The sequence below is a fragment of the Coffea arabica genome, chromosome 2e (assembly GCF_036785885.1).
Source record: "Coffea arabica cultivar ET-39 chromosome 2e, Coffea Arabica ET-39 HiFi, whole genome shotgun sequence".
Classification (NCBI taxonomy): Eukaryota; Viridiplantae; Streptophyta; class Magnoliopsida; order Gentianales; family Rubiaceae; genus Coffea; species Coffea arabica.
Genome location: NC_092313.1, coordinates 9962752 through 9990390, shown reverse-complemented (window position 1 = coordinate 9990390; position 27639 = coordinate 9962752). Strand labels below are relative to the sequence as shown.

At 36.0% G+C, this 27639-nt stretch overlaps 4 protein-coding genes across 6 annotated transcripts; 3 read left to right on the top strand and 1 right to left on the bottom strand.

The window, feature by feature from the left end:
- Positions 1-4008: 4008 nt before the first annotated feature.
- Positions 4009-8033, top strand: LOC113730836 (chaperone protein dnaJ 50-like). 3 transcript variants are annotated; one of them, XR_003458410.2, is made up of 10 exons: positions 4009-4227; positions 4317-4379; positions 4491-4557; positions 4901-4960; positions 5599-5649; positions 5830-5910; positions 6393-6505; positions 6771-6888; positions 6969-7178; positions 7561-8033. XR_003458410.2 is itself a non-coding variant. In XM_027255783.2 (10 exons), the coding sequence occupies exons 1-10, from the start codon at positions 4103-4105 to the stop codon at positions 7662-7664; spliced, it is 909 nt and encodes a 302-aa protein (XP_027111584.1). In that variant the 5' UTR covers positions 4011-4102; the 3' UTR covers positions 7665-8033. The 3 variants fall into 3 exon arrangements, 2 of the variants coding, with proteins under 2 accessions (XP_027111585.1, XP_027111584.1); XM_027255783.2 differs by having other exon boundaries at positions 4011-4227; positions 7052-7178; XM_027255784.2 differs by lacking the exon at positions 5599-5649 and having other exon boundaries at positions 4010-4227; positions 7052-7178.
- Positions 8034-9128: 1095 nt separating this feature from the next.
- Positions 9129-17023, top strand: LOC113730835 (tyrosyl-DNA phosphodiesterase 1). Its single transcript, XM_072078844.1, has 16 exons — positions 9129-9299; positions 9427-9606; positions 10425-10706; positions 10839-11003; positions 11366-11426; positions 12183-12259; positions 12348-12605; positions 13206-13295; positions 13889-14023; positions 14681-14830; positions 15031-15134; positions 15860-15913; positions 16018-16108; positions 16335-16412; positions 16506-16641; positions 16733-17023. Exons 1-16 carry the CDS (start codon positions 9276-9278, stop codon positions 16828-16830), a joined length of 1983 nt encoding a protein of 660 aa, XP_071934945.1. The 5' UTR covers positions 9129-9275; the 3' UTR covers positions 16831-17023.
- Positions 17024-18242: 1219 nt separating this feature from the next.
- Positions 18243-21365, top strand: LOC140036637 (protein translation factor SUI1 homolog 1). Its single transcript, XM_072078843.1, has 5 exons — positions 18243-18405; positions 19350-19395; positions 20565-20770; positions 20851-20904; positions 20984-21365. Exons 2-5 carry the CDS (start codon positions 19359-19361, stop codon positions 21026-21028), a joined length of 342 nt encoding a protein of 113 aa, XP_071934944.1. The 5' UTR covers positions 18243-18405; positions 19350-19358; the 3' UTR covers positions 21029-21365.
- Positions 21366-25262: 3897 nt separating this feature from the next.
- On the bottom strand, positions 25263-27639 carry LOC140036636 (uncharacterized). Its single transcript, XM_072078842.1, has 4 exons — positions 27391-27639; positions 27142-27259; positions 25800-25903; positions 25263-25705 (listed from the first exon to the last, which is right to left on the bottom strand). Exons 1-4 carry the CDS (start codon positions 27404-27406, stop codon positions 25641-25643), a joined length of 303 nt encoding a protein of 100 aa, XP_071934943.1. The 5' UTR covers positions 27407-27639; the 3' UTR covers positions 25263-25640.

Here is a 27639-nt window from a genome sequence, read left to right as displayed (position 1 = left end):
TAGCGTGCATACTTAGGTAAACCTTTTTTAAGTAGTATTATATCTTCTGGAGTCGCTCATATGAATCATCCTGTGAAGAATCAAGACAGTGTCCGTGCACATCTTTGGATTGTGACAACTTCCATAAAAAATGTGGCACAGAATTCATGGAGATCACAGAATTTGATAAGCGTGGCCGCCAAATTGGATTTTGATTCGAAGCAGCATGCCTGTCAGTTAAAATGGCAATCTCAAGGTGAGTGTGATTAGCACGATCACAAGGGTTTATATCATGGCCATGGTGGCTCACTGAAAACTTGATGGTGGCACCAATGAGGAGGAGGATATTTGATTCCTATCTCCCCAGTTGAGGGGACTAGCTTTGGGAGCGGAGTGGAGGGTTATCATTTCATGGTTCAGGGCCCGTTGGTGGTGCAGTCAATTTTGTGTGTGAACTTCTTAAAAATGAGCACCTTTTCTCTAAATCACAGATTTTCTTTCATGAATCCGGTCCGGAGATGTCACTTTCGCAGGTCATGTCGGTGGAACTCGTGAGCTGAGCAAGTTGGCGGTCAATCATTTGGAGGCCGAAAATTCCACCTTTTCAATTATTTGCATCATTGCTAAATGCTGCTGATATGGCGGCCAAATCTTGCAAGTAAAACTTTCTTGGACATGATTCCTCCTCTATTTTAACATGTCTATTGTTCCATTTCCATTCCTTAAGGTGTACGAACCATGAGAAGCTGTGGGAGTGTCTTTTCTGCTCCTTTGAATGGAATTCTCTCTCTCTCTCTCCCCTCCCCCCCCCCCCCCCCCCCCCTCTCTATCTTTTGAGCAAAAATCCTTTTCCATTGATAGACAAATCAGTTTTGCACAAGAGAGATGGTTCTCAAATTTACATCATGGGCTACCTATCATCACTATACATTTCAAGCAAAAGTACCCCAAAAAAAATAAATGAAGAATGAGATATTAAGCAAAACATTTGCGCGACAATCATAAGTCCTAACTGTACAGTTAGATTCTAACAAGGTCAGTGTATAAGTGTCATATCATCTAAATTTAAAATTGAACATCAAATTCTGTACATTTGACATTCATCTAAATCAATTAATACATATACAGTTAGTGCATAAAAGATTTATCCATTTTTTTATTGCAAGTAACGACACAATTTCTTGTGTACTATGAATACCGACTTCAAAATCTAGAGGTACTTGGTATAAGACGAAGTCAGCTATCAAGCATTGTTTCATTAATTTTAAAAAAAATTAACTGCCAAAAAATAGTTATCTCTAATCCTGGCAAACATCATAGGAAATCGTGTAGTAGTGATCAATATAAAGCCTTTTTGAGCTGTTAAGGAACACGATAAAGGTTCTCCAGCTGCTAAACAGTTCTCTTTTTGGTTGGAAAAGATGTTATAAATTTTACTCGGGTAAAGTTTTTAAAACTGAAATAGGTAAATTACAAAATAATTTGTTGATATTTCATAACAAACATTTTAGCGTGGATATTTCATAACAAATACTAGTAGTCATCTCTATGATTTAACCGACATGGGGTGATTGATTTCGGTTGGCTTTGTATACACTAAAAGAAAAGACATCAAATTTGTCAAAAAAAAGAAGAAGAAAAGACATCAAAGATATAGTATAATAATTTCAGAAAAATGTCTTTTCATAGGGAAACATAACAAAAATGTAGAACATGCTGTTACGTGAGAAGATGCCATTATCTTTATCACGATTCACGAGGCATTATCCACAAATTAATAATGATTAGTCTTTTTCCAATTCTGAGAGAACTCAGATTTTTAGCAAATAAACCTAATTCCCCGGACAACCTTCAAAAACCAGCAACTTGTGAAGGCGTCCAGGGGACTTATCTACCCAAACTCCAACCCTCCCATTGTCGATGTGGGATAGAACACCCCACAGGGACCCGCTACTATAATAATGATTAGTCGATACTCCTAATCGCAAACAAGAAGGTTTTAGACCACCCGTGTTCTTGTGATAGATAGCCAGCCACGGTTTCTTGTTTTATCTCTTTCCATTCGGCGATACCTTAGATGTACGTCGAGAACTGAGAATGAAAGTTTCACAATGAACTTTAAAATTGCATTTCTTTCAACTTAAATACTATCAGCAAATCTTATACAAATTGATAGTGTATATATTGTTATTATTGGATGTATAACACATGAGTAAAATTTGAATTTTAAATTTAAATTCAGATGAATTATTATGCATCAATTGGTGATAGTGTATATATTGTCAATATATAAAAGATTAATCCAAATACTATATCCTTTAAATGCTTTTAAATGACATGAGAGAGTAGCGGATCAAATTGTAGGTGTAAATGTCATAGTTTTCATTTCACAACACGAAAGATAAAGTCTCGTTTGGATTTTTGGATTGTTGTTGTTTTTTAAAAAATTATTTTTTGTGAATACATTTTTCAATCAATTTTTTTAATACATCAAATCATTATAGTATCCTTTTATATAAAAAAATTCTAAAAGAAAATTCATATGGGGCCTAAAAAGTTTGAATAATAGGAGAAAATGGAAAGAACTAAATTCAGTGTCAAACGTGTTGATGAAGGTCGTATAATTTATTGCAAAAAAAAAAAAAAAAGAAAAGGAACACGAAGAAGGATAAAAAAATTTTGGATATAAGTTTTGAACTCGGGCTCAGAAGGTAATGGGCAGCAAAAAAATTTAAGAGTTGAATAATGGACCATCTGAAAAGAAGTCTACCTACACTGCAGTTGATCTAACCTCACAACAAATGGGCTTTATGTTCTAGTTTTCTAAATGGTCCTTACAAAGTAACCTGGATGTTAATGTTTGGAAACCCGTTTGTGAAAGGATAGACCTCTTGAGGCAAGCCTCATTGGATTGGGCCAATAATAGGGAAGCCTTGAAAGAGTTTTTTTTCTTTTTTTTTACCATTATTCGCCGTATATGGACTCATTTGTCCAGTAATTGGCTTAAGTTTGGATGTTTTCAATACAAGTAAACTTTTTATACACTGAATTTGTATATACTAGCAAATCTAAGTACACATCTCTCATTTGCAAAATTTGATGTCCAAATTCAACTTGAAGTGATGTCGCATTCATCTAGACGTCGATGTATGTTAAATAAAGTGATGATCCCACATTGAAAAGTTTTGTAAAAGATGAAAAAGTTTATCGAAGTTTACACATCAATTCAAATAAATTGGAATGGTGGAAAATTATGGAGGGGAACTTCAAAATTTTCACTTGCATTTGTGAGAGTTTCTTTATATTGTTGTGCAGAAATTCTAATTCGACATTGTAATCTCTAAAGGGAATTGTCACAAACCTTCTAATAAAATAGTGCGGACAATTTTTTTTTTTTAAGAAAAATAAATCTATTCAAGCCAAAATCATAGTTGAAGTTAATTTTTTTCCCTTAACAATGTATATAATGTGGGTAGAAAAGATTAATTTCTTTAAATAGTCTAAAACTAACACCTCCCATGCTCCTTGGAACACCTCTTGTTTTCCTTTTGAGTGTTGGGCCTTGGGACAAATAGGAACAAATATTTGTATTGGAGGAGTTTCACTCGTACACTAATCCCCCTATTTATACATCTTTTGTATTGACCATGGTAGAGTGGACAAGTTCCCCAAAATGATTATTGTATCTCACTAAAATTCATTTATCTACTACTCCATTTTTCACTTACCGAGAAAAAAAAATACTTATTGGTTCACAAAAAGGTCAAAAAGAATAAAAGAGAAGAAAATAAAAAGTCATATGCAATTACTTCTAATTTTTTTCCATTTATGTGATAAAAATTTAGCCATGAAAACCACAAGATTTTATTTTAAATTTTTTTTGGGACAAGTGAAGTGACTAATTGAAAATCCAAATGCGTGAAATAAATCTTGAAATGGACATGGGAGTTGGGAGTAAAAGAAAGGGATTTAGGCGGACAAAATGGTAATTTGAACTTACAGTTAAATCTTGCCCTCTGCTCTCCAATCTCCAATCTCCAATCTCCAATGCTGAGCTACAAAGTAAAAAGTAACACTCCTAACGTAGTGACGACAGAAGACTTTGGAGACGAGGATTGAAGCCATGGCGCCAGCGGCAACAGCTCCGATCAGCCGCTGCGTGCTCATCGTAATTCTCATATTCTCCCTGCTGATCCAGCCGTCGATCTCCATATACTGCGACGAGGACGACTGCTACGATCTCCTCGGGTAACTATTATGATTTTCCCCAAGGTTCTTTCCTCTAAATTTCCCTGCATTTTTTAACTTAACTTTTGTAAACTTCGTGTGATTGCTAGGGTTCCTCAAAATGCCAATGCCTCCGAAATAAAGAAGGCTTACTATAGGCTCTCACTCAAACAGTAAGTTCTTCTTCTTCTTCTTCTTCTATTGTCTTGTAATATGTATTTATTTCTGCACTTTTAATCTGAAGTCGTTAATTAATTGGTTTTTTTTTGGTGTTTTGTATTTAGTCATCCGGATAAAAATCCTGATCCGGAATCAAGGAAAATTTTTGTGAAAATAGCAAATGCGTATGAGGTAATTCTTTTACATAATTAGCTTTTAAAGTTTGATGAAGATTAATTGGTTACTTAATTATGTGTAATGTATTGTACTCAATACCGAGTTATATGTATCTAATTTTCAGTTAGTGAGTTCTAATTCAGCTTAAGTTTGTCGAACTTCTAAGTCCATGCTTAAAAGAAATTATTTTCAATATCTAAGGAATAAAGAAACAAAAAAAAAATTGTTATTAAGGTTGCTGTGGCTTGTGGCTTGTGGCTATTTTGATGAGAACAATAAATAAGTGTACACATATATAATTGTGGATGATTGCGATAAGACTTTTTGTAGACATTGATAATGATCGTTTTATGTGCAGATTTTGAAAGATGAAGCAACAAGGGAACAGTATGATTATGCAATTGCACATCCAGAGGAGGTTTGTTTTGTTTTCTTAGACCTCTGTTTTTTGCTGTGAATTCTGTATTTGTCAGTGATTCTGCTTGTAAATTTGTGCTCTTTTATCATTTCAAATTAGAGGCTTATGATTTACATCTCAAAGTATCAACTTAAACTTGTTCCCTGTGTACATATTTTAGAATGAGAAGTTAAAATGTGCCTAGGAGGCGAGATGTAAACTTTAGCTTTCTGATGCATATTATGTCAATTTCAGGATGTGATTATCATTTGCATCTCTCCCACATGTCTCTCAGGCGTTCAATCACCTCTAGCCCAGTATGCTTTGTTTACCTTCCCTGTGTCCCCCATCTTTGAGAAATAGGCTTGACATGTTCTTTGTATTTAACATGACATGGCATCAAATTGTTTGGTCGTTAAGTGTACTACACGGCCATGTATGGTTGAGTTACTTCTTGGTAAATTTGTTACTTCCCCTGGCCAGTTGGTTACTGTAAACCACACTTCCAAACATAGTTAATTTGCTTGTTTTTGTGGACAATTCTTTTTATCATATGCCAGCTATTTGATTCACTGGTCCTGACATGTTGTTTACCAACATTTGATTCATTCATCCAAACATGTTGTTAACTAGTTCAATGCTTGGTATTCCTTCCTTAGGTCTTTTATAATACAGCTAGGTACTACCGGGCTTATTACGGTCACAAAACAGTGAGACCCTTCTCCATTTTTTCCCTCTTATTTTTAATGTTTTACTTAAATAAATTTGATTTTTTCCTAACAGATAACTATAATTTCCGTCATCACACATTTCACGTGGCCAATCAGTAAATCATTTTACTCGAGTCTTTCTTGTATATATGTTGACTGTTCCTCCTTCCTCTATTATAGGATCCTCGTGCTGTCATTGTGGGTCTTCTATTGGTGCTTTCTGCATTTCAATATCTAAACCAGTGGACAAGGTATAAGCAGGTAAGTGGATGTATCAAATGTTGCATCCATCTGATACTATTGAGGTTAAAGACTCAGTGTTTTCTTATTTAATTTTCAGAGAAAAAAAATGCTAAGCTTGATTCCGGAAGGTGTATGTTTCGAGATGTTTTTATCCTATGATCTGTTTTATTATGGCTTATATACCTGTAAACCACTTGGTTTCTTCAGGTCTTGTAATTAAAATCAACTGTTAGTGAGATGACACTGCAATAGATACAAACAATATCATACATATGTCTGCTTACATCAGATCACCACCGATTAACTATAGAATATTTTATGCTTTTTTCCACAGAATTTCTACTTTGGAGGTTATTTTTCCCCTTGTGTTGCCTTTGTCGTTTTTGTCTAGTGCTTTATAATGCTGATCTACCTACTGGAACATTGGTTCTTCTACGACCCTGATAATTGTGGTTCCATTGACTTTCCTATGACATTTTCACTTGGTTGTTCTCCTGCAGGCTGTTGACATGGTCAAGAGAACACCAGCTTTCAAAAATAAGCTGAAGGCTTTGGAACTTGAACGCACAGGTGGAATGACAATTAGAAAGAAGAGTAACAAGCAAATAAACAAGTATGAAATTAGTTCAATTTTTATTACTATTATATTTCTTCCCTCTGGTCCTTTTATTTGAGCCTTTTCTTTGGGGGGAGAGTGGTTTGGTGTCCAACAGAGGAGCGGAGAGAAAATGGGATGGAAGTACACTGGGTCCATAATGTACTGTTCTTTGGCTTTGGCTTCTTAATTGTTGTATTGATTTATATGATTACTTCTTTTATTCTGGAACCAATATTCAAAATCTTGCAGTTCATTTAGTGTAATTATGCTTATGTGGCAGGAAAATGGAAGAAGACCTCAGCAACGAGCTTGAACTGCAGATTAAAGGGGCTGAAAAGCCATCTGTCTGGGGACTTCTTGGCATTCGTTTCATTCTTCTTCCATATACTATTGGGAAAGTATGCATATCCAGAAACTATTTTCCGTTCAAATTTAATACCAATGTATGAGATTTTGATTAGCCCAAGTTATTTTTCAGAAGCTAGTGTCATGCAGGCTTGAACCTAGAATCTTGAATTTGGCTATGTACAAGAAAACTACTGATTAGCTTTACGTCCACAGCTGCTGTTGTGGCATGGATGTTGGTTTTGGAGGTACAACGTCAAACGATCTCCTTATTCATGGGAAGATGCCTCCTATTTGACACAAAGATCCTTGGGCGTGCCGCCCGATTCATGGACATTCATTGGTAACTACATATCATCTCACTGACAGTTATAGGAAGACTTTATTATTTGGATATATCTTGCACCAGACCCACTGTTATATACCCTTTTTTCTTTTTCTTTTTTAATTTTTTGAGCTACTGTTATAGATGTAGAGAGTTGAGATGTTTCAGCACCAATGGTGATTACTGTTGCCCGCATAGAATGACCTTGGAAATGCTTCTGTATTTCAAATGCTTGTTTGAAACATTTTCTGTTGTGCCGAGATTTTTGTAACATTTTTGGGCAGAATGCCAATCAAAGAATTTGGGAATGTAACTAGGGGCCAATTTTTACAGTAACACTTCTTTGTGAATTTCATAATTCTTGGGTAATCCTAAAGTAGTTTGTTGGTGTGGTATACAGATGAATCAACAAAGGAAGATCTTGTACAGCGACGTCTATGGGAGAAATCCAATTTGCAAAGCTACCTTGCTGAGATGCGGAAAGAATCAAAGCGCAGAAGATGACAAATCTCAGATTGCATCCACGATGGAAGGCAGCAGGCAGTAGGCAGGACTATTTCACGCTGACAATTTTGGAGGAGTTTTTCCCATCAATCGGGGAAATATCTAATAGTACAAGAATACCATACTCAAGTTAACACTTTTATTGGTCAAACCATAGAAGAGGATTCTTTTCGACGGTGGGATACATTTTGTTGTAGAAAATAGGCCAGGTTCCTGTTGATGTTTCGCGGTGTCATTAGTGTAATTGTGAGCAACTTCTGCTTAATGCTGGAACCTGTTGTGGTGATGTGACACTACGCAGTTCATAATAACCTGTTGTGTTTAACAATTCGATTTGGCACTTAAAATTTAATGGTTCAGATTTTAATATATTCAGAGAGAGAGGTGCATGATTACAAAGATATAGAATGTCTTAATTGAGTGATTCTGAATTGTTTAGATAAAATTTATTTAAAATAATAAGTGATAAGTTGTTCACTTATTATTTAATGCGAAATAACAGTAAATTGGCAGACATGCACCCGACGCACCCTAACTCTTACCATCCGGCACTTTTAAGCCTAAAGACTTCTTTTTTTCTTTTTTTGTCGCAACGGTAGAATTCCTTCTAATCTAACCTAATCTATAGAGAAGGGGATCTTCCATCTCACTAAGACTGGTGGTGACTATCGGGCCAAAGGCTTAGTGGCTAAGTCTAAGGGTTCGTTTGGGAGTGGAGGATTTGGACAGAAGAGAAAGGTAAAGAAGAGAAAGTTAAGTTTTTCTTCATTTTTTAGTTTTTAGTAGAAAAGAAAAGAAGGGAAATGGTAGGATTTAAGAGGATGAATAGTAGGCAAAATTTTTCCTCCAAATTGGAGAGAAATGGAGAGAAAGTTGGAGGAAATTTGTGAAAATTTTTTAAAATCTCTATTTTATCCTTAAAAATGTGTTGAACAAATATTTAATGACTTTCATATCCAAAATCATTCCACTAATTCCCAAACAACATAACAATCCCTTCTCTTCTCTTCTCTTATAACTTTAGTTTTCCCTTCTTCTCTTTTCTATCCTAAACTCCCAAACTTAGCCTAAAGGCTTCCTTGACTCAGCATAATTTATGCTTTCAAAATTGCATACATCCTGCTCCAACTTTTTTCACCTTTGGATCATTTGAAGGGTTAGAGGCCCATTACACACTTAACTAAAAGTAGGGGTTTACTAAAACATGGCAGCATAGATTTGCATATGCCAGCGGTGAGCATCCCACACCACAGAGGTTTTTGGTTCGATTCATTTCTTGAGTCCTCCCATTTTTCCTTTGAAGAAAAAATGAAAAAAGGTCTGAATTTTTTTTCCTTTGTTTTTAATTAAAAAAAAAAAAGAAAATCTCTTACGTGGGTTGTCAACTAAACTAACTCCTCGCGCGAAGTTGTCTTGGCGGCGGCGACGACCACCACCACCAGCGAACGCTTCCTTCAACCTTAAAACCCACCAACAAAAACCTTCCACATTTGCTGCACTTTCACTTTTTTCTCTCCAGAGTAAAACAAATTAAGACTATCCTATCACACCTCAGTGACAAACCCGGCTCTGATTCCAGATTTCTCTCATCCTCTGGACGTTAATTCAAGAATGAGTATATCCAACTCTCCTCGGGTAAAATTTCCTTGAACATTTGCAAAGATGATTTCTTTCTTAAGTAACATGTTGCCAATTCTCTGCTGTATTGGGTTGACTATGATAATGTACTTGTTTGTCTTTCCACGTTTTTGGGTTATGGAAGGTGGGATTTCTGCAGCCATTGAACAAAGTAGGGCAAGAAGAGAGCTCAATTCCCAAAATATTACTATCTAAAGGGCTCAATGTTGTTGGCCGGAATTGCATTCCAGTCACTGATAAACGCCTCAGCCGGAAGCATCTCAGCATTAATGTTGCCTCCGATGGCTCTAGCGAAGTCTCTGTGGTAAACCTACTTACACGTTCTCATTCATACACACATGGTTGTTATTTCTTTGATTTTTGGACTATGTATGATGACTATTGACGTTTTTGCTATGCTATGAAACTAAGCACATTATGCATTTTTCTGGCAATGTACATCGATAAGAAATCACCTAATGTTATCTACTAAGAGCCTCGAGGTTTTTATGATGAATGTTGCTAAGTTGGGGAAAAAAAAGTAGAGTTTAAAGTTAAGGAATAAATGAAGTAAAAAGTAGAATAAAAGCTGGAGAACCTGTTGCTGGAATGACAGCCAGGATTATTGCTCTCAATTTCTGAAATAAACAGTTGGGTGGACCATTCAGGCCTAGAAAGAGTTTTGCAAGAGGGAAGATGTGGTTTTATTTCTTTACATTTTGAAAATAAATGGATGACAGAGTTAAAGGATGATAGATTGTTGACCAGATAAGTAATGAAAAGTTTTACAAGTTATAATTTTTTTTCAGTTGTTTATATTTCAATTTACTATATTGACTTTTGCAAATAAATTTAAACTTGAAATATTGTTAGCAGAAGGTTACACTAAAGAAGCTTTAAGATTTTGATGGGGTTTTGGTTGTAAGGGCAACAATAGAAAAAAAAAAACTGTTGGAACAAAATCAAATTTTGGGGAACTTGGAGGGTAACATTTTTGAACTCGCAAGACTATGTTGTTCCACCCAGGGACATACACGTTCATAAGTCTCTCTACGATATGAAATTTGTTCATCTAACCTATGATGTCTTGTTTTCTTCAACTTTTGTATTCTTTTTCTTCCATTCTGAGTAACTAAATTGTAGGAAGGAACAAACCCTGTTGTTCTAAGAACTAAGGGTGAAAGGAAGAAGCTTTTATCTGGAGAGAAATGGAAAATTGAGGATGGTGATATTATAGAGTTGATACCTGGCCACTACTTTTTTAAGTATGTAGCTTCTGGTGGTGAGAAAAATGAAAAGTTAATGAGTAATAAGCAGAAAAGGTGTTGGGATGAAGAAAGTAGTTATAGCAAAGACAGGGTTCGTAATAAGAAGAGAATCAACGGTGAATCTGAATTGGAACCTCTGGCTGAACAATCAAAAAAGGTACTTTTTGTCCTCCATTTCAGGTTGGTTTTGCATTTTTATATATAATGTATGCAATGTTATTTAGTAGAAAATATTACTTGCGGAGAAACTTTCAGTTTTTATGCCTCAATTGTTTTTCTTTCTCGTCAGAAACGGTTTGAGAATAATGGCAAGGAAACAGATAAATCTTCGGAGGGTATTCGTCAATTTAATGTTCCTAATTCTAAGTTACCGTCAACTTTTCGATTATTACGGGTGCAAGGGCTGCCAGCATGGGCTAATACTAACACGGTCTCAATCAATGACGTGATTCAGGTAAGTGAAAACCAGTTATGTTTAGAATTTTGATATTTGAGGGCATGTGCCTGTTAGTAAGCTCTGCTAGGTAATTAACCGCACGCTGCTAAGAGCAATATAGGATATGAGATGTGGTTTATTGCTTTGTTTTTTAGAATCATGTAGCCTTTTGCTTTCCCTTCAATCTGAAACAAGAAGACAGGGAGGGAGTGGAAAATATGGATGAAGACTACTTAGAGAGATCCTTCAGGCTGAATAACAATGCTTTTAGGTTAGAAAATTGTAAGAGCAGATCTAAGTTTGCTGAAGTAATAGTAAGCTTGGAAGCTGATGGGCATTCTTTCTCAAATAAGCACCTTACACATTGTTCTGTTTTGCAGGGAAATGTTATTCTTGCTATACTTTCTAATTACATGGTGGACATCGATTGGCTACTTTCTGGCAAGTTCTATTTGCACTAGTTGTAAATCTCACTCCGTTAGTGGCGTTTTAACTGACTTGCTTTCTCGTTCAAGGGATCTTTGATATTTCTGGGAACTCTTTTAATTCTACCAAGAGTGTGCATCAAAAAGAGCAAAGAGATGATAAAGTCTTGGAGTTTAATGCAAATTTGTTTTGCTTTGTAACGGACAATGTTGTACCTTAAATTGTTCCAAGTCATTGCAACATTGCTTTTTGTTTTATTTGTTTCCATAATTCTGCTTCTCTCCACCAATTCATCTGTTGCAAAGTTCTCATGCAGGAAATGATTGGTTGAATTCTCTAACATTCCATTGCTTTATGATTCTGCTTATTTATGTCATTAGTACCACTGTGCATAAACAACTTCTGTTTCTCAACTATGCTCAGATATTGCAGTCATTTACTGGGGTTGTTTCTGGAGAGATTGTAGTTTTCAATATTTCTTGGTGGTTACTGGCTGGTCTTGATTTGACACTGATTGAATCTTTCGTTGTTTCTCTTGAATAGTAAAATATCATTTTTGTAAGTTATTATGAGCATGTCCACACTATACGGATGGTTTTTTTCCTATTGACTTGTGGTAATTATCCAGATCCTTTATTAGGTCATCTGTAACATTATGCTTCTAAGGACTGTCAAAGTGTCAAAAAGTATCATATTTGGTTTCATTTCATCTAATCAAGGTCTGTACTATTCCTTGAGTGCTTGCTGATATTTTTTTTCCTTTTGGTGTAGCATGTCCTCTGCTTAAAAAAGTGCCTAATGTTTTGGTCATCCATGGAGAGAGTGATGGCATACTGGAGTACATGAAGGTTTACGAAATTGGCAGTTTCACCATTTTCTGCTCTTGAATCGTCTTGCATGCAAGCCTTCAATTTTATTTGCTGATCATTTTTTCAGAGAAAAAAGCCTGCAAGTTGGATCCTTCACAAACCTCCATTACCAATTTCATTTGGAACACATCATTCCAAAGCTATGCTTCTTGTCTATCCTCAAGGAGTAAGGGTTGTTGTGCATACGGCAAATTTGATACACGTTGATTGGAATAACAAGAGCCAAGGCCTGTGGATGCAAGATTTTCCGTGGAAGGATAATAACGGTGCAAGCAAAGGATGTGGTTTTGAAAGCGATTTAATTGATTATCTGACCATGTTAAAGGTAATAGTGTATGTCTCATACTCCTTCCATACTGAAACTTGATCATCAGAAGATCTCATTTTATTGATCTAGCATCTGATGATTTTATAGAAAGAAACATTACTCTGAAACTTGTCATGGTCGTCTTATTTGTCACTCATGATAGTTGTTTCTCTCCACCTATTCATTCTAATGACAAGCTTGCATATTCTTGTTTACCGTTTGTCTTAGAAGATTCATTTGTTTATCTTGGGCCTTATTGAATATTAAGTTGGAGATTTAAAAATTTTACTGAAAATTCACACTCGACACATATTTTAGTTTTGCAGAATCTCGAGATCAGGTGAGTTGCTCTGGTTTCATATATCCTAAGCTAGTATGATTTTCTGGACATCACGAGACTGGTTTTTTTTAATTGAAGATTGTCACTTCTGATTTTAGAATGTATTACAAAAGTACTCTCGAATCTATATTAACTGCTTTTTGAATTTGCTTTAAGAGTAAAACCTATGAATGCTGTTGTTGTTAAAGGACATTCTCTTTCTTACTTTTCTCCTTTACAAGTTTCATTAGACTATTATTCTTCTCATAATTGTTTCATTTTTGTCCTGTTGTTTTCAGTGGCCAGAATTCAATGTTGATTTACCTGCTCTTGGCAGTTACAGTATTAAGCCTTCATTCTTCAAAAAGTTTGATTACACCAGTGCAGTGGTACTATTTGATACTCAAGTCTTTTGAATTGTTCAATTCCCCCAGTGTACATTGCTTTGCTTGGTATGAAATGATGTTAAGGATTAATATCATGTATACTGGATACCTGAGACTACTCATTTTGAGATGATCATAATTTTGTAAGATGATGTCACCTATTGGTTTCATGTTCTAGTTTAGATGCCATTCACATCAAAGTTTTGTTGTAACTTTGATAATCTATTTGCTGTTGATATAAGGCTGTGAAAAAACTTTTTTGCATGGTCGCATGCTTTTGAAGTAGGAAAATGTTCTTTCTTGAATGTTTCTGCACCCAAAATTCTTTTTCTGCCTATCACCACTCCAGGGACCAAAATGGTTTCTGTAAATACATTATGAAGAACCCATAGAAACTGTATCAAATGATCAATTGAAGAGCATCTGAACAATTAATATTTTCTAGTTACTGTCTAAGCTCATATTACATGATCTTCTTAAGTGTTGCCTTCTGGTGTTTCCCTTTCTCTTTTTGTTTTTTCCGGAATGTCTTAAATCATCTTTATCCTTGATTATGATAGCTTATGCTGAATATCTAAGAGTTGTATAATTTCCAGGTTAGGCTAATTGCATCAGTCCCTGGATATCATTCAGGTTCCAATTTAAAAAAGTGGGGACATATGAAGTTACGTACTGTGCTTCAGGAGTGTACTTTCAGTGAGGAGTTCCAAAAATCTCCTCTTGTTTACCAGGTAATTTGGGATCCCAAATCCTCCTTTTGTCTATCAAGTATTTTTGGTCCTTGCTTGGGCTCTCTTTGATATCTGCATGTGTAAGAATGAATTCTTCTCTGCATTTCCATCATTTGATTCTATGTAGTATCCAGCATAATGGGAGAAATCTTGGCATGTAGGGAAATACACTGTTTCAGAAAATGATGACCTAGTTATTTGTTTTAGTAGTAATACTTGTTTTCACTGGTCTACTTTCTTTGGACTTTGCTAAGCACATATTATATTTATATCCAGGAAAGCAATTTTCAATGCTGGAATAGGTAAGATATCAATTCTTTACATTCACAAGTGTTCCAGGAAAATATACTAAGTCTTACCTTTATGAATTTCATCTCAGTTCAAAAAACTACTTGTAGTAGCTTGATGACTGTCAGCAATCTTTTGAATACATATAGCTATCTTTTGGGGTTTTGGCATGTACTTCAGGCAATAGTTTTTGCTGATACATGAAACATATAACCTGTTTCTTTCCTACCATAAAATATTTTTCACAAAGGATTTTACCCTGCATAATATTTCCTGCCATTTAACCTGTATCTTTCCTATCAGTTCTTTTGTAGCATGACAAAGTTTGCAAGATCTTCTCAATCGTTTCCTGTAATGTTATTGTTGCAGTTTTCTTCCCTAGGTTCTTTGGATGAGAAGTGGATGTTGGAATTTGCATCATCTATGAGTGCTGGAGTTACAAGAGATAAAAAGCCCCTTGGGGTAGGGGAGCCATTAATAATATGGCCAACAGTGGAAGATGTCAGAAATTCTTTAGAGGTACTCTTGAATAGGAGAGCATTTATGTATTAAGATGGATTGCTATAATACATGAGTTTTAGCTTTGCATGGGGCTTGAACATGGATGAACTATTTTTGTGCTTTCTTACTTTTATCTGAAATCTTCAGAGCTTTTATTTGATTTGTGCTCTGTACTCAGTTATTTTTTCCCGTTCTTTCTGCTCTCGCTCTCCTTGCAGGGATATGCAGCTGGAAATGCCATTCCAAGTCCACTAAAGAATGTGGAGAAAGCATTTCTGAAAAAATATTGGGCAAAATGGAAGGCTAACCATAGTGGTCGCTGGTATATGAGTTCCTATCTGCGGTTGTTTACATTTTGCTGTATTGAAACATGGAGAAAAAAAATATTGCTGAATGTCTGCTGCCATTTTTATCGTGGTCTCCTTGGACAGAAAAAGCTTACAAATGTTCACACTGTTATCCTGCTTTTTGCTTGTGCTGTAGCTTAAATCTGATTATGTTGTATGAGCAATAACCCCTTTTCTTCTCTAGTCATCAAAATTTACATGTTAGTCCTATTTGATAATATTTCTTGACACCTGGGCATTTTGATCACACAGACGAAAAACTTTCCACTCCTACTCTTTCATTGTGTCAAGATTTGTTTTGGTCCTTTTGGAAAATGAAAAAAATTATAATTAAAACATCTTTGCTTGATGGAGATGCCTAAATAAGAACAAAGACTTTTCAGGATTCTTACCAATTTCTGTTTTGTGGATCTTTGAGCTGTTTTTTACATTTTTTTTATGCATTTTATTCCAAGTAGTTACTATGATCTCAAAAGTGTAGAAGCATTATGAATCATGACATTAACCAAACTATAGACAGTCAGATGCTCTTTTCCAAATAACTGCATGAAGCATCAATGCATTTTCTGACTCAAACCAACATAGTAGTAGTATAGTTCGAGTACAAAAACTCTTGGCTCTAATGCTTCTAGGTACTTACATCCAGCCATACTTTTTTTTTAAGGGGTACTTATGTTTGGTGTTTTTATAATTATTCCAGTCGTGCAATGCCTCACATAAAGACATTCACGCGGTATAATGGCCAAAATCTTGCGTAAGAGTCCATCTCACATTTTCTTTCTGGATTTTAGGTCACCTCATAAATCATGCTTTTACCTATTGAACTCTTGTTCTCTTCCATACTGTTACCATCAACAGGTGGTTCTTGCTCACTTCAGCCAACCTCAGCAAAGCTGCCTGGGGGGCTCTTCAGAAAGGCAATTCCCAGCTGATGATCCGTTCCTACGAGGTATCTTTATTCTTTGGAGATACGTCATCGAGGTTATGTGCAATGATGAAATGCAATATAGTTTATCATACTTTTTATTGCCCTTTTCTATCTCATGACTATCAATTGAGCATAACATCTCTAGATGTCTCTTTAGATTAGAAAACTTATACTCATATTTCCCATGCTTGCCTCTTCTATTCCTTAATGCAACTAACACACACTTATTTTTCCTAACTATTTCCAGCTTGGAGTGCTCTTTTTGCCTTCTTCCATTAAACCCGGTTGTGGATTTTCTTGTACAGATATTGCGAAGTCCTCTGATGTAAAGCTTTACAGGCCTGTTAATTCTTTTTCAAGTTCTTTATATATACTGGATGTTAAATGGCTGATAAGGAATATTCCACATCAATATCAGGATAATGGTGGACTGCAGAAGAGTTCTGAAACGAAGAGAATGAAGCTGGTGACTCTAAATTGGCAAGGAGACCAAACTGAAGTGATACAGTTGCCTGTTCCTTATGAGCTTCCACCAAAACCCTATTCCCGGGAAGGTTAATCACTTGTGTTCCTGTTGCTTCCTTTGAACTGCTGTTGAACCATGCTGCTTGCAGATAACATCTTTTCTTTTCTTCTCAAATGCAGACGTTCCTTGGTCTTGGGATCGTCATTATGCAGAGAAGGATGTTTATGGTCAAGTATGGCCTAGACAAGTAAAGTTGTATGCCTGCCAAGATTCCTAGTGTACATAAGTTCAACCATTCTTCTAGAATGCTTGACTTTTTCAAAAAAAATTTGACATCATCCACACTTCAGCAAAAAGAATTTTGATCCATGTGTAAGGAAAGGTCTCGGTTGATTTGAGTACTTGCTTCAAGTATATGTTCTGATTCTTGATCGCTTTTCCCATTGTTTAACCTATAGCTGTTTCCTCAAGTCTCTGCAGATTTGGGCATATTTTACAGAGCCTCCTCAATTGCATTTTTGGGGCAGATTGTACGAGAAGTTTTTTCTCTGTAGTGGGGTCACTATAGAGAGATATCTCTAAGTCTTTCTTTCGGCCTTTAATGCGCCCGAAAAAGAAGGAAGAATTAATTCTCAAGCCATGCAAAAGTTCTAAAATTTATTTAACAAAAAAGGAAACAACGAATGCTTCAAAAGATGTAGGGCAGATAAACGGAATTGGTTCCTTCCGATCTATTGAAGTTTCTACTTTGTAGGAGGGCAGATAGGCTTTTGATTGGGAACATATAATAATTTATTCGCCGGTCTTGTCAGCGATGAACATTCAGTGCTAAAGGGAGAACGAAGATAAAAAAGGGATAGAATGTTCTCCATGGGCGGAACAAGCTCAATTATCGCACGCAAAGGGCTCTGTTTAGATTGGATTTTGTTTTTCAAAAACTTACTAATGGTACAGTAATATAATTTAAAAATAATTTCAAAAAACATTTAATCTATACGTACAAATTCCTACCGCACATCACCACCACCAACCGTCGCTACCACCTCCCTCTTTCTGTTGATTCTCCTCCTCCCTCTTCTTCCCCTCCCCTCGGCAATAAAAACACCCTTGTTTTCATATTTTAAGTAGACAATTTTGTGCAATTTACATTTTAAATAATGTTATTTATGGGAAGGTAATAGCCGTTTAAAACTTAGTAAGTTCATTTTTTTGAATTATCAAAATCTATTGACTTAAAATTCTCCACAACTACAAGGATGTTTATTTGATGTACTACCATAAATCTTACCTCAGAAACCTGAGATAAATGTATTAATTATTTCATTGCTATAAAAAAATTTAAAAAACTTCACATATATAGTAGTTATAAAATTTAATCAAATACCCTAAGACTGAGATTTTTGTCAAAAAAGAAAAAAGAATTTCTAAAATTATGCTAGTATCATTCAGTAACAAGAAAACATGGGACGAAACGAAGAAAGACAATAATAATTAATATTTTCAAAAAAGAGAAGAAAGAGAATCCAGAAAAGTAAAAGAAGAAAAAAGAAAAAGTAGAGTAGAACGGAAGTCCAAGTGTTTGGTCAAATCTAAATCCATATCCAAAATTCCCAACGACACCCATCCAATGCGTACGGCATAATTTATCATCTCTCTGACTCCTCTCACTATAAAACACGACAAATCCTGGATTCAGATTTCAGACACAACAAAACAAACGGCACATCTGAGTCTTCTGCTTCCTCCAATCCTAACCCGTTCCCCTTTTGTCCTTTAGCTGGTAATCTTTCTTTGAGGACTCCAACCATCTTCTCCGCGCGAGCCCAGTTGCACAATCCTTTTTCCGGATCAGGTAATCCCCTCTCTTTCCTCCCTCCCTAGATTTTGTTTTCTTGATTCTACAGCTTTATTGTTGAATACAATTAAAATAGATTGTGGGTTTTGATTGCCTCGTCTTGGAAAGCATGATATGTGATTATTCTTATTTAAATCTAATGAGTAATGAATTGGATTGGGTTCTGCTGTTCAGTAGGTATCGAGTTATTGATTTTTGTTATTTTTGTGTTCTTCTGTGTTCAGAACTGATGCCTATGCAAAAGTTTATGCTTGAATCACTAATTCTTGTTTTATATTAAATTTCTTGGTGCAATTGAAATTTTCTATCTGTTTGTTGAGTAGAGAATTGTGATTATGTCAAATGTTAGGATAAGTTTTTTCTTTTATTCAGAGAGAAAGACAGAAGGGGGTTGTGGGGGTGGGTGGGTTGGGGTGGGGGGGGGGAGGCGAGAGACATTAAAGACGAAAAGAATCAATAAAGATTTCAAAATTAGGTCACTTTTTTGAATTTTCGAGGATTGCTTAGATATGTTAAGACACTAATCTGAGCTTATTTTTCAGCATGTTTACTTGAATATCAATTTCTGCGGCGTTCTTGCTAACATGTCCTTCCTTTCAATTATCATGAAGTAAACTAGATGTGTTTGGGTAAAAGGTCTTGGACATTTACTGACATGGTAGAAAGGCAGTATCTTTTTTGGCCTTTTGGAGATTTTATGTCATATGATGCTCATTCTTTGTCAAGGGTACGTTAATAATTGTATGACACACAGAAATGTATGCCAAGTTGGCATCTCCTTCTACCGAATAGGTTTAAATATTGAAAGTTTCTTAACATCCATACCCCCGGATAAATGTTTGAATCCTCATATTTTTTTGTAAAACTCTTGAGAAGTACTCTGATGTAAAAAGTGAATATGCCTTTTTGGAATGTTTACTTATTATCTTGAACTCTTGCAGCCAAGGTTCATGTCTGAGCTCGACAGCCAGATTCCTACCACCTTTGGTATGTCGTGTGAATTACTTATTCTGCAATTATTATTTATGTAGTCATGTATCAAGTTGTATCTGTCTTTGGGTTGCAGCATCGCTTCTCCTTGATTTCCCTGCACTGTCTTTTCTATGAAGAGTTTTGTTACATATTTCTACTCAAAAGCATTTGAATTAGATGGGGAATTCTGTTTTGTGTATTTTACTGTTCAAGATCCTGTATTCTCCATGTTTTTTACTGTTTCAAGATCGTGTATTCTCTAATCATTGTATTTCCTTGTGTCTGTTTCTTTGGTCTTTTGGATATAGTTGTTTGTTGTCCGAATGATTTGCTACCAGAATCTAAGATTTTGTTTATGAAAACTTCGAGCAGGTGGTTAAGCAGAGCCTGATTGCTTGCTTGCTTCAGGAGCAGATAGAATAGGGAAATCTCTCTGCTTAGAAACTTGAAAGATAGTTTTCATTGTACACTTTTGGGCTTGGTGGTTTAACCACAGTTTTTCAGGCCCAAAAAGTTCATCTCTTTAGATTTACAATAGGATTGAACTCAAATATGCAGATCGCTTCAGATCTTCCCTTGAAAGAGCATGTCTATCAGTACATTCTGCAGGTCAGGAGCAGGAACATCCGAACATGTGAAGCCAGTTATCTGGTTTTTGCTCTTTGTCACACCAAAAGTCCTCTTCCTCTTTTATGCATGCCAATTGTTATGCAGTTTAGGGGAGATTTGAAGTTAAAACAGTGTCAACGAAGATAGTAGGATGTCTTCTTAATTCAGGTCTTGATCATAACTACTGCATGATATCCTTGGCAGGCCTATTGATTAGAAAAAGATCGACTGTTGTGCCTGTCATGTATGAACTGCTTTTTGCAAGTTAAAGTTGGGTTACCTTATTCTTCAAAACGAGGATATTGCTGCCTCTCATTTATCTGTCACTCTTGTCATAATTGGTGGTGTAAATAAATATGGGTATAACCACGAAATCCAATTTAACTAGTCTTAAGCAGTTTGACAACATACTACTATTTCATGCTTCACTGTTTAGTCATTTGCAATTTGCTTGATGATTGGACCACATTATATCCTGTCAACTCCCGATTGAAGCTCATTAGATCCTGTAGGATTTATGGTTCATTTAATGGCATAGTTTCTCATTGCAAGGCAATTTATTATTATGTTGACAGATCCTTTCGCTGATGCAAATGCTGATAACTCAAGTGCGGGGTCAAAAGAGTATGTGCATATCCGCATACAGCAGCGCAATGGTAGAAAAAGCCTGACTACAGTCCAGGGTTTGAAGAAGGAGTTTAGTTATAACAAAATACTCAAGGACCTAAAGAAGGATTTTTGCTGCAATGGTACTGTTGTCCAGGATCCAGAACTGGGCCAGGTAAACAATTTGTAGATATTGTTAGTCTCTCTGTGTGTGTGTGTGTGTGTGTGTTTTCTAATTATTCTGATTGGAAACAGGTCATCCAACTTCAAGGTGATCAGCGGAAGAATGTATCTACATTTCTTATTCAGGTATTCTCACTTCATGCAGACCCTATGCTATAGTATCTGCTACTTTGTTATTCCTGAGATTCGGTTTGTTATTGATCAGGCTGGCATTGTGAAGAAGGAAAACATCAAGATTCATGGTTTCTAAAACCCCTCAGTTGCACAAGTCAATTGAAAGCATCTTTGGCTGCATCTGCTGCGAGGGTGAAGTTTAATGAATTACTTGTGCCTCTTGTTATAGTCCTGTCACATGTACTGTTAATGAATTAAAAAGTGAAGTTCCAAAGTGTTTGTTAACGTTGCATTCTCATATGTCCGTTAGTGATGGTCTCTGTTAGGAGCCTCTTTATGCAAATTTGTGATGGCTGCAGAAAATTCATCTCTTTCTGCACCAAAGCTGGACAATATAATCAACTGGATGATTCTCTTTTCTTCACCTATCTCGTGAAGTTTTATATTCGTTATAAACGCAAGAGTTCGGGCAATTTGATGAAGGATTCTGGATAATGTTTGTCAAGAAAATTTGACAAACTTGTAGTCCTTTTGATTGAGCTTTCTAAATTCTTTCTCCGCTCTGTTCTACCCTCTGGTTGTTAACCGCCATTGCTATAAGGGCCTACTCCCAATTTGATGCGTAAATACGCCTGTTACTCATGGCTTCCGTTTCCCAAGTAAACGTGAAAAACATGCTGGAAAGTGGTATCTTTAATGTATAAGTCACTGGATGTATCCAAGATGTTAAAAGCTTAACAGTGAAAAAGTTTCTAACAGGTGCTCACGCTCATTTCACGTGAACAATTGTCCTTTTTTTTTTATTGTCGACATGATAGATTTTATATTACAACTATTTCTATTCTACGCTAGGAAGAGGAGGGGGATTTAAATAAGTCAAGGGGAATCCGGTGAACCGCTATTGGCAAAATCTTTTTAGAAAAGTTTGGATATTAGAATGCAGATTAAGGAATTTGATTTTTTGACTTTTACCTAAGTAGAATTTTAAAACTTGCTCGGTGATCAATTATTTTAGGAATTTGATTCCTTGACCTAAGAGTAATTGATTTGTCCTTTGATGGCCCCGGTGATTTTACATTTTACTTCTGTGAATCGTGAATCTCGAGAGCCTACTTGTATTCTTTCCCTTGATCACCTCCGGTCATGCCATCATTTTCTCATCATGTGGTTGTGGTATGAGCGTAGAAAAGTCACCAAATCACCAGTATAAATTACTAGTGACAATATCAAATTAAAGTTTCTCTTGGGCATAATGTTGTAATGCATATGGTTGGTGGTAAAACGCTTTACCTGTACAATGTCGATAAGACGTTTACTTGTAATCGAAAAATTTCAAATTAATAAAAGAGTTTGATAAGACGTTTTACCTATAAATGAAAAGTTTCAAATCAATAAGACGTTTTACCTATAAATGAAAAGTTTCGAATCAATAAAGGAGTAAGTGAAAAATGACAACCTCTAAAAAAAAAAAAAAAAAGGAATTGTGGGCAAAGCAAACCTGTTTCTTTGTACAAATTTGTGATGCATGTAATTATTCCGTATGCTTCTACTTCCCCGAGTTATTGCCTTAGCATGCTTGCATGATACTAGCAGTCGCGACACATATTTTTCTGGGCAGTATATACTATATACGAGGGCAAGCAGACATTAGTTGATGAAGCGATTTGCAGTGGTACCATATTTCTGAGCGATTTGTCTGTGCAGACTGATTTCTGTCCAGAATCCCAACTGCTTTCACTTTTATCATTCACGGCAATGGATGATAGTGATCTATCAACTGCCTCATAAAGGTAAGGTCAAATCTCATCTTCTTTTCCGGCTAACAGACAAAAGCATTACAATCCATTTATGGGTGAACTTATCATCAAAGGATCATTTCACACTCAGTCTATTAGATGAGTGAACGAGCGGCTTCTAGCCTTCCACCACTGCAGGTGGAACCAGAGCTTAGATTGACTGTTTTCGAGATTCAGCTGACAGAATTGAATTTGATGGATTAACTTCCAAATTTGAGACTAAAAATTAACTCCAAAACCATGCAAAATATTTTGCACAGTGCTGCTTTAGTGTAATATATTTATTTTGAAGTGTGTAAATTTTTGAATATTTTGGAATGTATAGTTTAAAAACTTTGAGATATTTTTTTGAGATTACTGTAGATAAAAGTTTCTAAAAAACTTTGTAACAGACAAATTTGACAAAAGACTCAAGTGCCAAATCAGGCCGAAATTTTGGATGTGACACCATTTGGACTTTATGTAATGGACACTGGGCCAACCAATTCACAACTTCTAGCATGTAATAAGGCTCTCTTCAGCTACCATTCACCACCTCGGAGTTGAATTCGTCCACAGCTGTGGCAGTAAAATACATTCCCCATCTATCCTCGTACCCTTGACTCCACATTCCCCAATTTGTTTTAATTGCTTTTCCAACAGGTAAAATTCAGTTCTTCGCTTATTTGGCTTGTGGTAACAATCAAATGGCTGAAGCTGAACACTCTTCTGATGAAACTTGTACTCATAACTTACCAGGTCAACACATGTAATGTTTCTCTCCCCCTCCCTTACATTGATGCTTTTTTTAAATTTTTTTTTTTTTGGTCTCTCTAAAACAAGATTTCACTTGATTATTTCCATATTTATTGTTTTTCTTTTGAGTAGTAATACACGTTGGTAGGGACTAAAGGGGGTGAGGATCGAACGCCATGTCAATCTATTTGTTTGGCAGGTGACTGCCCTTGGTGTGGGGGGGTTTGAGAGAGAGAGAGAGGGGGGGGTGGATTTTTCTTCCACTAGTCTTGATTAATAATCAGACTAAAACTTTGATGAATTAGTTTTATATTTGCTACATTAACAAGTTTATATGTAGGTTAGTTTAAATGGTTTAATTTTGTTTATATTTTAAACATAAAACATCAAACGTTAGAGAAACTAAGAAATTTATTAACATTCAATCTAACCCTCTTCCACTCTCTCTTTGTCTATTTCATTTCTTTCTCTGCCACATACCTTTTTCCATTTTTAGCCACCACTCACTCACTCACTCTCAGTTTGATGAAATTGTGTCAGTTGAAAGAATTTGTTAAGGCCTAGCAGAGGCTTCCCTACTAACCTTCCCGTTGTCCCACATCCTTTCTAAGGGGTTTGAGAGTTGGGTAGTTAAGTCCCCAAGGTTGCCTCAAGAGTTGCCGGCTTTTGAGGTTAACTTTGGGATTAGGTTTAATTACTAACTTGAAAAGGTCTGACAAAAAAAAAAAAAAGAAAGAATTTGTAACTATTTTGCTTACCTTTTCTTTGCAATTTATTAGCACCGGCTTGCCTTGTCCACCAACAAACAAATCTTACTTTTGAGGAAAAACAGTTTGAATGTAATGTTGTCTTGGACTATTAAATTCAAATTTGAATTATGTGTCATGCATCTAATGATGAAAGTGTATACGCTATTAGTGTATAGAAAATTAATCATATATATATATATATATATATATATATATATATATATATATATTGCGAAGATAGGTTTACTTAAAAATGTTCAAACCCTCTCAGTAACAGTATAAAAAAAAAGTGTACTTAAAAATGAAATATTCCTCTTCAATACCAAAAAAAAAAAAAAAAAAGTCACCTATGGGTACAGGTGGGGGGAGAGGGGTGGAGTTTTTGACAATTTACCCGCCCCTGCCCCATTTGTCACCTGTGGGTAAACCCGCCCCATTGCCAATATCCTCTTTGATGTTTGTACAAGTTTGCCCCCGCTCTGTTTTGTTCTTCTCGATTAAGTAGTATTCATTTAATTCCTGTCTATTCTCCAATTCGTTTTGGTTCATTGTGATAAACAAAAGAATCGATTCCCTGATTTTTGGTAATGAGTTTGGCTCAGAGAAAAAGAGCGGAGAGTCCAAGGTTGAATTCTCGGAGGAAGAAGAAGACTTGATAATTAGGATGTTTAACTTGGTTGGCGAGAGGTAAATCACACTTTGTCACCGTCTTATTTCCGTTGTTACTTAAAATAGTGGTTTTCTTTTGACTGATCATGAGAAATCCACCCTTTCATTGCTAGGTGGTCTCTAATAGCAGGGAGGATACCTGGAAGATCAGCAGAAGAAATTGAGAAATACTGGAATTCTCGACATTCAACTAGTCAATGTAGTCGCAATAATTAGTATAGCAGTTAATGCTTGCTTCTAATAAAATTTTAAGGCAATTAAGATTTCGTGAAAATGGATACCATAAGCTTTATGGTGACATGCTGCAAAAACCTTTGATGCCGGTTTGCAAAGCACAGTCACTTGCTTTGCTCACCTCAGAATATTAGGCTTGGAATATGTATTAACTGGGCGTCCCCTCGTGGAGGATACAGATCTGTAATAATCCGAATCAGCAAGAGAGTTTCTCATTGTCAATGTCTTGATTTCCAGTCTTCAACTCCCTCCTCAATGTAATGAGAATTGAGAACCAAACCTATTCAAATTATCTCATCTGCTACATCAGAAAACACGTACTAATATCAGAGATTCAAGTGCAGCAAAACAGAGCGAGACGTTGCACAGTTTGAACTAATCACGTTCCTCATAACATTACAAGGCCAAAACAGAAAAACAGAATCATAAGCTGATTGAGGACTATACAGGACAGGATTGAGCAGATTCCACAAACACTTGCGCTGATAACATCCACAGATGATTCCAAGACCAATTAGGCCAAGAAATACAATGCTACGGTCCACAAGAGAAACACTTGTGTGGACTATACATTGCTTTGCTTGTAAAACTTTGTGTCCAGTACTTGTTTCCCGCACATTGCACATACTCCTGCAATTTAGAAAGTGCTAAGAAACAGGGAAAGCAAATAATAAAAACACGCGTGAGAAGATGGCATAAAGAATGGTTTCAACAATGTTTGTACCTTTACTGTAGGCACAGGTATGACAGTACTTAGCGTCTTGATGCACCTGCTGCTTGCAAATAATGCATTTCGTTGTTGCACTATTTGTTCCATAAGGCGTCCATCTGAAAGACAATAAAGGTTCCACAAATCACAACTGGTAGCATATCAAAAGCATCTAAAAGTTAAACATACAAGCAATCTATGTACAATGCACACAGAAAATACAAACTTCTTTGTCGACAGCAATGACATGACTGAGATACAAAGACACTAAAACATAAGTATGTAGCAAACCAAACATAAATATTTCAACAATTAAAACTGATGCAACCCGATGACAGCCTTTAACAAAAATGCTCAAAAGGGAAATCAGGTCCAATTAATCTCTGATGTAAACAAAAACAGCGACAAAATGCTGAAGTGACCCTCCCACCCTTGGAAAAAGCAGTCATTAGCAAAGTTGTTTTGACAAAACTACTCATAGATCTTCTATTTTCGCAAACCTCACTAGCATAACTTCATTAAAAGTAAAAAGAAGGCAGTTTTGAAGAAATATTGTGTACACATTCTCTCTCTCTCTCTCTCTCTCTCTCTCTCTCTCTCGTGGAGGTGGGCGCGCAAGACACATTTGCATCATCTCATCCGTTAAGTTTTAGCAAAAGGAAAGCTGTAGCCCATGCACTGAGTGGGATTTCTTGTAATTGTGTAACCAATCAGAAGCATTCGATTCAGAGTGTATTACGTCAATGAAAATATATTTTCTAAAGCACTGCAGCATCCAGCAACCTCATCAACAGACAGCGAAGTTACACTTCCATACTTCAACCACATGTTGATATATTCCAAAAGGGGGAAATAAAAAGAACATAAGTATAGTACACGATACAACTATTAATCACATCCCATAAAAGCATTTAGAATCAAGCACTACCAGCAAAAACAAAGGACAAGATTATCTCACAGACTTCTAAGAACTACTAATCAGGATTTCAGAACTACATTGCCACATCAATACTTCAGAGTAGTCTTCATCAACAAAACAAGGCTACTTTTTTATAAAATCCCAGAAATCGCAACTGCACAGCAATAATCCATGATGGTTGAATTTACCCCAGCTAGTAAAAGTTTTTAATTCCACTACATTGGTGAATCAAGCAACTGAAATCAACTTCAATTTTAAAAAATTAAATTAAATCATGCTACAAAATTCGTTGTAAAACAAACAAAAAGAAATCAATCTTTTCAATCAAAACAGCCACTTCAATTAAGAAATACATAATCTAACAACTGTAAATTGAGACATATGAGTAAAACTGAATTAAATGGTAACCCTAAGTGAGTAAAGTAAGTAAAGGGGTACCGGTGTTTCTTGGAGAGGAGCTTGTTCTCGTTAATCTTCCGGCCGCCTCCTTCGGTGGTATTGTGGGCTCCCTCCTTCCACTTGTCCGGCACTATCACCTTCGACAGCTTTTTCTCACCTATACATGTAGATTTAGATAATCCATTTCTATTATGTTAAACAGAAATTAAAAAGAAAAACTAAAGCCAAATCCAACTTCAGAACCCTAATCATACAAGGTAAGTAAATAGCTATAGGTCTAATACATACACTTTTCGCAGACCATTCTCGTGAACCGTGAATTACAGTGATCGGAGGACCGGGGGGGGGGGGCAAAATTCACCGGACACTTCTCAGACGACGAAAAGGGCTTTTTCCCAGCTTCAAGTTTAATTTGCTGGTATTTATCTTGGTCGGCGAAAAGAAAGGGCGGTGAGCTATTTGGCCGAAATACCCTTTGACCCAATTCATCAAAACGACGGAGCCTGTGTTATAGACTGAAGAGCCAAGTACTTACTT

Bases quoted from the DNA above. Each gene is read 5' to 3' on its own strand.
- LOC113730836 (XM_027255783.2), top strand. From the start codon at position 4,103: ATGGCGCCAGCGGCAACAGCTCCGATCAGCCGCTGCGTGCTCATCGTA. The intron at 4,558-4,900 runs GTAATTCTTTTA...TTTTATGTGCAG, and splicing joins AAATAGCAAATGCGTATGAG to ATTTTGAAAGATGAAGCAAC. The intron at 5,650-5,829 runs GTGAGACCCTTC...CCTCTATTATAG, and splicing joins CTTATTACGGTCACAAAACA to GATCCTCGTGCTGTCATTGT.
- LOC113730835 (XM_072078844.1), top strand. From the start codon at position 9,276: ATGAGTATATCCAACTCTCCTCGG. The intron at 16,109-16,334 runs GTATCTTTATTC...AACTATTTCCAG, and splicing joins TGATGATCCGTTCCTACGAG to CTTGGAGTGCTCTTTTTGCC. The intron at 16,413-16,505 runs GTAAAGCTTTAC...CATCAATATCAG, and splicing joins ATATTGCGAAGTCCTCTGAT to GATAATGGTGGACTGCAGAA.
- LOC140036637 (XM_072078843.1), top strand. From the start codon at position 19,359: ATGTCTGAGCTCGACAGCCAGATTCCTACCACCTTTG. The intron at 19,396-20,564 runs GTATGTCGTGTG...TTATGTTGACAG, and splicing joins CCAGATTCCTACCACCTTTG to ATCCTTTCGCTGATGCAAAT. The intron at 20,905-20,983 runs GTATTCTCACTT...GTTATTGATCAG, and splicing joins TATCTACATTTCTTATTCAG to GCTGGCATTGTGAAGAAGGA.
- LOC140036636 (XM_072078842.1), bottom strand. The intron at 25,904-27,141 runs GTACCCCTTTAC...ATTGTCTTTCAG, and splicing joins CTCCTCTCCAAGAAACACCG to ATGGACGCCTTATGGAACAA. The intron at 25,706-25,799 runs GTACAAACATTG...TCTAAATTGCAG, and splicing joins TACCTGTGCCTACAGTAAAG to GAGTATGTGCAATGTGCGGG.